Here is an 11,255-nt window from a genome sequence, read left to right as displayed (position 1 = left end):
CGACTCTGTGGGTTAAAAGACCTGTCGATCTGTTCCTGATTATAGCCCAGGAAACCCTATGAGGCAGTTCTACTCTGTCCAGTAGGGTTGCTATGAATCAGAACTCCACTGGGAACGGTGAAAGTGCAGCCGCATACAGTGATGGCGCACCAGGGGGCGCTGTAGGACCCAGAAGCAAACATCAGCACCAGCTGTGGGCAGGGCGAGGCAGCTGCCCTTGTTCCCACACACCACCTGGCACTTCCATCTGGACAAGGCAGAGCCTGGCCCTCCACAAAACCAGCAGGACTATCCACAAGACAGCCTGGGGTACAGGCCTGCCTTGGGTCCCCACATTTGGCTTTCAGGCCCTGTCCCTGGCACTGGTTGGTCAGGGTTTTCAGGCACCCGGCAGGTGGCACTGCCACCCCAGCCAGGGGCAGCCAGCCAGCCAGCCCTTTGTACAGCACAGCAGCCTTGGTGAAGATCCAGCTGGGCCCCAGCACACGGCACAGAGGCTCCTTCCTGCAGCCTCTGCTTTCAGGGTGCTGTTCGCTCCATGGGTAGTGGAGGCAGTTGTCCCTTCACCCCACCCAACCCTCCATGCTCCCTGAGGCTGTCTGGGGTGAAGGTGACAGGTCGGGAAGGCAGGTGGAGAATCGGGCCGGTGAGCTCATAGCAAAGGCGCCCAGCCGGGCGGGGGTGGGTGCTCTGTCCTATAAAGCCCCCACAGGTTTGCAGCACTCAGAGGCCAGCTGGAGACGGCACCATGGCGGACTCCGAGGCAGTGCAGAGGGCTACAGCGCTCATTGAGCAGCGGCTGGCACAGGAGGAAGAGAGTGAGGTGCGGATGGGGTGGGGGTCTGGGGGGTTTTTGAGGACCACCAGCTTTGCTGTTGGGAGGGATGAGCTGGCTGCCACTCCTGCAGCGGGGAGGAGGACAGGTATGCCCAAGAACCCAGTTGCCTCCATTCCTGCTCCAGGGTGCTCCAAGGCTGCAGCCCCAAGCACTGAGGTACACTGGGCTGGGGGAGCCAGGCGGGGCTCCCTGAGGACTTGCTCACCTACCTGGGCTTGGGGAGACAGGCCGGGCGCACCAGGTGGAGCAGCTGGGACCATCTGAGGACATCAGGAAGCCTAGACTGAGGTCCCCCAGCTGCTGTATGGGAGGCGAGAAGGGAAGGAAGGAGCGAAGAATACAGATGGGGAGCAGAGGGATGGGAGGAGAAAGGGAGCATGCCATGTTGCCGGGACCGCCGGACTCACGTCTTGGGAGCCTGGGGCTCCCCTGGGATAGAGAGTGGGGGACTGGGATGCCAGCTTGTCTTTTCATTCTATTAAAACGAATACTTGACCTAGTGTCTACTCTGCCAAGGGTGCTATGAGGAATGATTCGAAGGTCCAACAAGGCCCAGAGCCTGCTGCCTTTTTAGCAGCCCAGCACTCATCTTAACCAGCATTTGCCAGATGCAGTCAGCTCAGAAACGAGGCTGAGTGGAGAAATGATTAGAATGAGGTGTTAGCTCCGAAGTGGAGGGGCATGACGGTGGGGCAGACAGCCCAGCTGTGGACCCTCAAGGAGTGCTCTGTGGAGAGGAGAGTATTCGAGCTGGGCCCTGAAGGACAGTATGTGGAGATCACAAGGGGGAAGGCTATTCAGACCAAGGACATGACAGCCAACACTCCGAGGAGTGAAAGCAGGGCTGGGATGAGCAAGTCTGGAACTAAGGCTGGGAAGGGAGGCAGAGACAAACCAGAGAGGGCCGTGGAAAAAAGATTGATCCTGTGGCCAGTAGGGAGCCACTAAATGTTGAGGGAGAGTGGAGTCATCTGAGCTGTCACAGGAAAGCGGCTCTGACAGCCTTGAGAAGGACTTGTTAGAGAAAGACTGGTCCTCACAGAGTGGGAAAGAGAGATCAATCCACTAGTCCGAGTCCCCTCTAGAAAGCACAAGTGGCTGAATGAGGGGTGGTGAGGAAGAGGTAAGAATGGTAATTCCAGGGAGACAGACCAAGGGCTGGGAAGGGAGGGCAGGTTTGCCGGAAGGCTTGCACTGAGCCTGCTGGGTCCTGGCCGAGGCATCCCTGCCTCTCCAGGAATCCTCTCACTCCCCACGGGCGTGTGCATGCTGTCTGGCATGTGCACGCTGGCTGCGTCATCAGGTGGCTGAGTCATGCTCCCGGCCCATATCTGGAATGCTGCCACAGGACACGGGACCTTCAGCAAGGAGACACGTTCATCCATTCATTCACGTAACACCTAGCTGCAGGGCTCTCAGAGTACTACACACAGCTCTCAAGAGTTAGCCTCCCACCTACTACCTACGGAATGCCAGGCACTGGGCTAACCATTTTAGTCATTCTCTTATTTAATCTGAACAACGATCTATAAAGGAGTGGGCGTTTTTCATTTTGTTTTCATGAATAGCAGCCAATTCAATATACATTTACGGAGCATCCACCATATGTCAACGCCCAAGTGAATCCAGTGAGGGGTTGTAGAGTCCCAGTAAAATGGGGGTGGGTATTACAGCACCCAGTGTTCCCACCAGGCCTCAGCCTAGCAGAGCTCTGGGAGAAGGACCTCCGTCCAACCTGCCCTGCTCCAGGACAGGAGGAGGGTCCTGGAGGTCAGCTCAGGCTTGGGGCTCTGTTGGGGAGCATTTACTGAGGACCAAGAAGCAAGCAGAGATGCTGAGCCTACCTGCCGTCATCTGCTCATTCGTTCACCAAACATTTGTTGAGCACCTACTCTGTGTGGAGCCCTGTCACCGGTGCTGGGAATACCAAGATGATCAAGACACAAGTCCTCTCCTCCAGATTCTCCATGAGGAGGCCCATCAGGGTCAGCTGGGTTCCACGTGCAGCACTAGACACAGTCCCAGGTCATTCTTTGTCCCTAGAAGAGGATGCAAGGTTTCAGGTGAGGCCAGCCTGGATAAGCCAGACAGGAGAAAGCAGTGGACAGCAGGACCTTCCAATGAAGACCTGGGAAATCAGCTGCACAAGACCCCTGAAGAGGACAACACTAGAGCTCAGTGAGAAGTGAGGAAGGCAGCTAAGCATTCAGTAAAGAATGGCCATTCCTCCCCGGCTGCCAGCTTGCTTCGGCTCCTTCCAGGTCTGGGCAGATGTCAGTGTGAGCCTCATACAGGGTCTCCAGAGATGCGGCACTTCCTTCAGAGGAGAGAAGGCCATGAGGAAGCAGCCCAGGAAAATCAGAGCCATTGATGGACAGAGATGTGGAAGGAGAATAGCCCGTGTTAGAACAGTGAGAGCAAGGTTAACAATACCTGGAGTCCACATCACACAGAGAGCAGAGGGCATTTTGCTCCCATCCCTTCCTTTCCTTTACAGCAGCAGTTTCCACACCATAAGATTTCATGGGTCAGTAAAACCAGAGAGAAAAAAAATTGGTATCTGATTCAAACTTGCCAAATTTTTATATTGCCAGTGAAGCCCATTCAAAAAACATCTCTTATCACAATTATTTTGTTAAGTGAATTTTTAATGCCAAATAGTAAAAGAACATAATCTCATTGGTTTAAAAAGTGAATATATTTAACACCATGAAAACTCACTCCAGTTGCCCTTAATCTTGTTCAGGGCTGGGTACCCACAGTCAGTGGACAGGTGACTGGCTTGGGGCTAGGATTCAGAGTGAGGTGGCAAGCTGCACAACTTGCCCCATTTCAAAGTACCCCCTGCCCAGGCCCTCAGGACTGGTCAGGGGTGAGGCAGACGAAGGGCCCTGAGGTCACAGGAGGCTTATGGGAGCTTCAGGCCCAAGCCTGGCATCCCTGGGACTTCTTGGAGAGGATGTGGGATTGTGGGGAGGCTGCCTGCTCCCCAGGGGCTGCAGTCAGGTCCTGGGCACGTCTTCTCCTTCACTCACCAGAAGCTCCGAGGCGCTGCCCACCAGAAGCCGTCTATGCACACGCTGGTGTTAGAGGATGAGAAGCACCAGGGGGCTCAGAATCTGGCTTTACAGAAGGTCAAGGTAAGTGTGGGCCTCATGTTATTAGTCGCTAGAGAAGGACATTATGGTTGGTAAAGTAGACGGTCAATGAAAAAGAGGAAGACATTCAAAGAGATGGACCAACACAGGGGCTGCAACAATGCGCTCAAGCATAACAACCATTAGGACGGCGCAGAACAGGGCGGTGTTTTGTTCTGTTGTACATGGGGGTCACTGTGAGTCTGAACCAAGTCAGTGGCACCTAACAACAACTACTCCTGGTGCTGTCCTGAGGCTCGTCAGAAACGCAGAATCTGGCGCTCCCCCCAGACCTGCTGAGTCAGAACCTGCCTGTTAACAAGACCCCAAGCGAGTCATGTGCCTGTGAAAACTGTAGAAGCCCTGAGTGATGGGACAGACATCCAGCAGGCCACGATGACCCGCCCAGACCCAACGAGCCCCATGTGGGCTGACGACAGACAGCCCTCCATTATTAAGTTTCCAGAACGGTGTGGGCAGGATGATTCCGTAGGACGTGTCATGGGGCTGGAGCCATAAACCAGACCACAACTGCAGATAGCTCTGGGAGGAGAAGGGACCCCCTGTTCTTACCTTTTATGCTTCTGTGTGGCTCTTTTTTTAATTTACACTTTTTTAAATTTTGCAACATACATTCATGCGTTAAAGATATTGTTTCGTTTTTTGGGTTTTTTTTTTTTAATTTGTTTAGTTTTCCTGTGGTGAAAACATGCACACCAAGACATTCGCCAACATAACAACTTCCCCATTTACAGCTCAGGGACACCGATGACATTTTCCATGTTGTGCCACCATCATTGCTATCCTTTTCCAAAATATTCCACTACCATTAGCATAAACTCAATGCCCTGCAAACAAAAGCATCCCCTTTCCTCCTTCCTCCTACCTCTGATAACCACTAATAATTTGTGGTATTTATTTATTTATTACCTAACTAGCAATTTTCCCTCCTCGCCCCTCCCAATCCTGGTCACCAACAAAGAAGTTTATTCCTTTTACATATAAACCTTTCCTTGACTTTTTATACTAGTGGACTAATACAATATTTGTCCTGTGATGACTTACTTCACTCAGCATAATGTCCTTCAGAAAGTTCATCCAATTTATGTGGTGTTTCGCAGATTCTACATTATTCTTTAGGGTTGCATAATATTCCATTGTGTGTATGTACCACAGTTTGGTTATCCATTCCTCCATTGATGGGCACCTAGGTTGTTTCTATTTCTTTGCTGTTGTGAATAGTGCTGTGATGAACATGGGTGTGCATATATTTGTTTGTGTCCTGCCTTTCACTTCTTTATGCTATATACCTGGTAATGGGATTGCTGGATCAAATGGTATTTCTATTTCCAACTTTTTAAGGAATTGCCTGTGTGGCTTTTTTTCCCCATATATAAACCTTTCCTTGATAGCCTGTATAGCTTTTATTTTACATATATATATATATATATATAGTGGTCATGTTTAAGTTTTATGAGCACACACACAATTAATTCATTTTGGAAAAAAAAAAAAAAAAAGGAATTGCTGCAGAAAGCAGAGAATTCAGACCCTGTGCTGCAGACCCGGGCTAAGAAAAGCCCTGGAGATTCTCTCATCTTATTGCCCACCCTGTGTGTAGCCCTGCAGCAGGGCAGCTCCCCAGCCACGCCCTGATGCCGTGCTCCCATCCCTGTTGTGTGTTCTGCATTGTGTCTCATGAGCTTCTCCCAGTCCTGGGAAGGCGGGATAGGCCAGGATTCTTTCTCTCTTGAGAAGGTCTATCTTCCCCACCCCCAAGCTTAGCTCAGGGGCTCCAATCCCTGCCACTCTTGTGTGGGAGTTGATGGGTCACCCCACACATAGGGCCAAGAGCGAGTGCGCAAGACGTCCCTGGACCTACGGCGGGAGATTATTGACGTGGGCGGTATCCAGAATCTCATCGAGCTGCGGAAAAAGCGGAAGCAGAAGAAGCGGGAAGCCCTGGCCGGCCCCCAGGAGCCGCCCCCGGAGCCCCCGGAGATTGTGAGCATTCTGGGGAGGACATATGCATGGTCAGGCAGAGTCAGGGTGGGCCCGGGATCACTGGAGGGGGAGGAGAGGGGATTCGGGGGGCAGCCCTCACTGACTGGACTCATGCCCTGCAGACTGGCCCCGTGGATGAGGAGACATTCCTGAAAGCAGCAGTGGAGGGGAACATGAAGGTCATTGAGAAGTTCCTGGCCGATGGGGGTTCACCTGACACCTGCGACCAGGTGACATCCCCATCCTATCCCTGCCTCTCTTTGAGAGTTGCCACCCCCACCCCACCCAGATCCAAGGTCAGCCAGCTGTGGGCCGATTTGAGAACCCTCATGATTTCTTTCCAGGGGGCCCCCCCTCAGAAGATTTGGGATGCTCCCCTCCTCACACAGGAATTTATCTACATCCTTCTTAGACCCATTCCAACTTCCAGTCACCTCTAGAGTACCAAGTGTCACGTGTTTATTTAGGGAAGGAAGGGGACCAGAATAAAATTAAAAGAGCCTGAGACCATCTGGACTCAAATCCCATCTCTATCTGTCGCTTGCTGTGTGACCTGAGGCTAGGCGTGTAGCCTCATTTTCCTCTGTAAAATGGTCTACTTCTTTCAGAGGGTGCTATAAGGATAGAGTCGACTATTGTTGTTGTTGTTGTTATGTGCCGTCGAGTCGACCCCGACTCATAGCGACCCCTCCTTGGGTTTTTGAGGCAGTATCACTACGGAAGTAGGATTGCCCAACCTTCCTTCCGAGGAGTGGCTGGTGGGTGTGAACCGCCAGCCGTCTGGTTAGCAGGCAAGTGTCTTAGCCACTATGCTACCAGAGCTCCCAGAGTGGACTATTAGCACCCCATAAGTATTTACTCAGCCACTCCTCGGAAGGAAGGTTGGGCAATCCTACTTCCGTAGTGATACTGCCTCGGAAACCCAAGGAGGGGTCGCTATGAGTCGGGGCCGACTCGACGGCACGTATCAACAACAACAACAAAGTATTTACTAAATGAATGAAAACACTAGAAAGCACATGATAGGACAGGATATCAGGAGACAGTGGTGGTTCCCTGACAGAATTCTTGCCTTCCACGTCAGAGACCCAGGTTCAGTTCCAGGCCAGTGCACCTCACGTGTAGCCGCTGCTTGTCTGTTGATGGAGGCCTGTGTGTTGCTGTGATGCTGAGTGTGTTTTATCAGAGCTTCTAGATTTAGAGGACTGGAAAGAAAGGCCTGGTGATCCACTTTCCTAAAGATCAGTCAATGAAAGCCCTATGGCTTACAACGGTCCGAACCTGTTGTGCACAGAGTCACCATGAGCTGATAGAGTATAGGGTATTTTGTTGTTGTTTCTCGTTATATGATACCGTACTTCCTTTTTTGTTTTCTCTGAAACTACCTCTTTGACCTTCATGGATGCTCTCTCTTTCATAGCCTGGGATTAAACAACTCAACAGTCACCCATCTTCATTTACATTTTTCTAGGCTTTGACCAAATGTCCTTTCCATTTTTTAGACTCCAGAGACTTAGCCTTTTGGTCTGTCCAAGCACCTCCTACATCCAAACACTGTGAAGGGTGCTGCAAGCATGAAAAAGAAAAAGACACAGGTTGACAGTAGTGAGAATGGCACAGAAGTCAGTAATTAGAATAAAAGGAGATAAGTGCTGTGGGCAAGGGTTTGAAGGGTCCACAGGAGAAAGAGGGCTGCATTAGGAAGGGAGGAAATTCTTTCCCTCCTTGATTCGGTAATCTATGTGCACCTGCTCATCTAGGCCTGTGCTAGACACACGGAGGAAACAGAGTCATGTAAGATTCGGCCTGCCCTCAGAGCTAGAGTCTATCTGGGCCTAGGAGAGCTGTGGCCTAGAGGTTCCAATGAGATGATGGCATTTGAGGTGCATCTGGAAGGAGAAGCAGGAATTTGTCAAGCACAGAGGGGAGTGAGGGCAACACCAGCATTCCAGACAGAGGGCACAACCTGTGCAAAAGGCATGGCTTGATAATGCTTGAGTGACAGTGAGTGGTCAGAGTCTCCAGGGCAGAGGAGGTCTCCAAGCCTGTTTTGGATGGAGCATGAAGGAGCTGGCAGAACGTGGCAAGACAGGGATCCAGCACAGGGGTCAGAACTGAGCTGGGGTAAGGCCTGGGCCTCGACTCAGGTGGGAGATGGTTCCAGGCCTGGGGAAGAGGCCAGGTCCTGATAGCCTCTTGGGTTGCAGTTCCACCGGACAGCACTGCACAGAGCCTCCCTGGAAGGGCACATGGAAATCCTGGAGAAGCTTCTGGATAGTGGGGCCACTGTGGACTTCCAGGACCGGGTGAGTAAGAGAGGAAAGTATTGGGTCAGAAGCAAGAGGTGGGTCCAGCACCAATAGCCCTTCTCCCTGTAAACCTGTGCCAAGCTGGGACACAAACAGGCTGCCTCAAGGGCAGCCACCACCTGTGGCAGGTTGTATGACCTTTGAACAAGCCCTCTCTCTTCCCCAAGCCCTCTCTATGTATCTGGTATGGACTAGATGAGCCTTGAGGTTTCTTCTGCTCTGCTTAGTCTATTGCCCATGCACAGGTGTGCTCCTGTGCCTTCCCCTGGGTAGCCCCTGCCCTCCTTGTGGGGTCTCTTTCCCCCAGGGCCCTTTCTACTCTGCAGCTCTGCCATTCGGTCCCATCCTTCCCTTCTAGCTGGACTGCACAGCCATGCATTGGGCCTGTCGTGGGGGCCACTTGGAGGTAGTGAAACTCCTGCAAAGCCGGGGAGCAAACACCAATGTGAGGGATAAGGTGAGGCAACATTGCTCACGGATACTGGGTTGGCTGTGCATTGAGGGGTGGTGCAGAGGGCAGAAAAGCACAGGGGCGGGAATGTAGTGAGCTGGTCTGGTGTCCAGAGTGGCTGAAGAGCAAGGGAGCTAAAGAAGTGTCCTGCGGGCCCCCCCACCCCCGGGATGGGTCCCTGCCATCGTTTGCAGCTGCTGGGGGAGCACTATGGGGGGGTGGGGCAGGAGCAGCAGAGGAGAGGGAAGGAGAAGAGATCATTGTCTTGAGGGCTTTGGGCCACTCAAAAGAAGCAGGATGTATTCATCTATGAAATCCTTCACCACTCTTCTGTTTATCTGTCCATCCATCCATCCATTCATTTCTTCATCCATCTGCCCATCCATTGATCTGTTCATTGGTTCACTATTTATTCATCCACTATCCTTCTATTCATTCATTCATTCATATGTATCCTTGGACAAGAGACTTTGCCTCTGAGTCTCTGTTCCTCATCTGCAAAATGGAGGAAATAATGCAGAGTTCTTAGGTAGATTAGATAGAGATTAGATGGAAAATGTATGTAAATAAATTATTTAATTCAGTCAATATAAAACTACAAACCTTTGTGAGTGTTTTCCATGTCATTACATCATCTCTCAATAAATGGCATCTATAATAATAATAAAAAAAAAAGTACAGAGGTGACCAGTCACTTGCAGTTGGGTAAGAGGGAGATCATAGGTGGCTTCCCAGTGGAGGTGGCATTTGATAAGTTGGAGTTAGACCATGGGATACGATGGTGGGAAACTGTACTACTTCCCTACACCTCCAGGGCTCAGGCGTTGGCAATAGGACTTGGAGGAGGGATTAGGCTGGAGTTAGGCAGCCCTCCTAAGGGCACCACAGTCAGGTCCCCCAGCAGTTTCTGCTTACTCCCCATCCAGCTGCTGAGCACCCCCCTACATGTGGCGGTCCGGACAGGACATGTGGAGGTTGTGGGACACTTTCTATCCCTGGGCCTGGACATCAATGCCAGAGACAGAGTGAGTGCCCAGCTACCCTCCTGCCCAGCCCCACCATGGGAGTGTGGGCAGCGCTAGGGCTCCCACAAGTGAGTGGTCCTTCCCTCTGGGGTCCTCAGAACTATCTGGGCTCCTGAGCAGGAGCCTACCTCCTGCCACCCCACTCACATCCTGCTGCCTTTATGGGCCTTAGGAAGGGGACACTGCCCTACATGACGCTGTGAGGCTCAACCGCTACAGAATCATCAAACTGCTGCTCCTGCATGGGGCTGACATGATGACCAAGAACCTGGTAGGTTGGTTTCTTCCCAGACTCAGTAATCAGTGTGCAGCTTGTCCAGGCCCCGGGCTAGGCATGCGGAGGAAACGCAAGAGTCCAGCGAGACTCAGCCAGTCCCTCAGAGCACTCTCACAGGGAGGGGGTCTCTCTGGGGCCCCAGGGCAGTCCCAGCTTAGGGACAGGTGTCATTGGCTCTGGCCTGTCGCCACAATACCCGTAAAGTATGGGCCTCTTCCAGACCCCATTCCAACCACCCACCTTCCCAGCTCTCCCTGCACATCTGTGCTCAGAGTGTAAGTCCAGGGAAACAGCCAGGAGGGGCAGTAAGAGGACCTCCCAAAGGCCCCCAGTGGACCAATAGTGGTCCTAACATCTGCCCAGGGTGGCCAAGATCATGCAGGGGCAGAGCTGGAAGGAACCTAAGTACTTGGTGCCACCATTCCTAGCACTGCATGTTGATTCCTAGTGGTCCTTGGGTTCTCTTAGGAACCTCTATCCCCTTGTCCAATCTCTTCATTGGGGTCCCTCTGGCCGAAGAAAAACCAGAAAGATTTGGGGAGTTTTCTCACCCTTTGGACTATTGACATTTTGGACAGGATAATTCTATGTTGTGGAGGAAATATCCTGTGCCTTGTAGACTATTTACAGCATCCCTGGCCTCTACCCACCAGATGCCAGTAGTACCCACTCACCCCTAGATGCAACAAACAAAAAAAGTCCCTAGATATTGCCAATCACCCCTGGTTGAAAACCACTGCTGTAGATGAGGCCAGCTCCTGGTACAGACTCTGAACAGTGAACTCATCTCCTCTTGGCTCCCCCAGGCAGGAAAGACCCCCACAGACCTGGTGCAGCTGTGGCAGGCTGACACACGGAACGCCCTGGAGCACCCTGAGCAGGGACTGGAGCAGAACGGACTGGAGGGTCCTGCTGAGAGTGGGAGGGAGACCCCCCAGCCTGTGCCAGCCCAGTAAATGGCTGTTCCTGCCCCCCCGTCCGCCCCCATTCCCCTCCATCCCCCCTCTCTGTGAAGCCAGTGGTCATGGTCCCCAAAGCCAGCCTAGAACTCTGAGGGCCTAGCCATTCCACTGCTTAGGTGGCATTTCTTCTCTGACCTGAGAGCACCCAGCAAGCTACTGCAATAAAAAAGTCATTTTTGCTATTTGTGACATTTGTCTCCATTTGTGTCAGACATATTTAGGAACACAGGAAGAACAAGGGCAAGGCTGGAT

At 52.1% G+C, this 11,255-nt stretch overlaps 1 protein-coding gene across 1 annotated transcript; it reads left to right on the top strand.

Annotated features, from left to right (window-relative positions):
- The first annotated feature begins 582 nt into the window (after window positions 1-582).
- Window positions 583-10,997, top strand: ANKRD2 (ankyrin repeat domain 2). The gene is made up of 9 exons (XM_007939987.2): window positions 583-823; window positions 3,877-3,978; window positions 5,821-5,979; window positions 6,102-6,209; window positions 8,187-8,285; window positions 8,647-8,745; window positions 9,666-9,764; window positions 9,937-10,035; window positions 10,848-10,997. Exons 1-9 carry the CDS (start codon window positions 749-751, stop codon window positions 10,995-10,997), a joined length of 990 nt encoding a protein of 329 aa, XP_007938178.2. The 5' UTR covers window positions 583-748.
- Window positions 10,998-11,255: the final 258 nt, after the last annotated feature.

Source organism: Orycteropus afer, unplaced genomic scaffold, assembly GCF_000298275.1.
Source record: "Orycteropus afer afer isolate SDZICR_OR568_19922 unplaced genomic scaffold, OryAfe1.0 scaffold00064, whole genome shotgun sequence".
NCBI classification, from domain to species: domain Eukaryota; kingdom Metazoa; phylum Chordata; class Mammalia; order Tubulidentata; family Orycteropodidae; genus Orycteropus; species Orycteropus afer.
The sequence above is the reverse complement of the archived record's forward strand: the minus strand, read 5'-3'. Positions and strand labels throughout refer to the sequence as shown.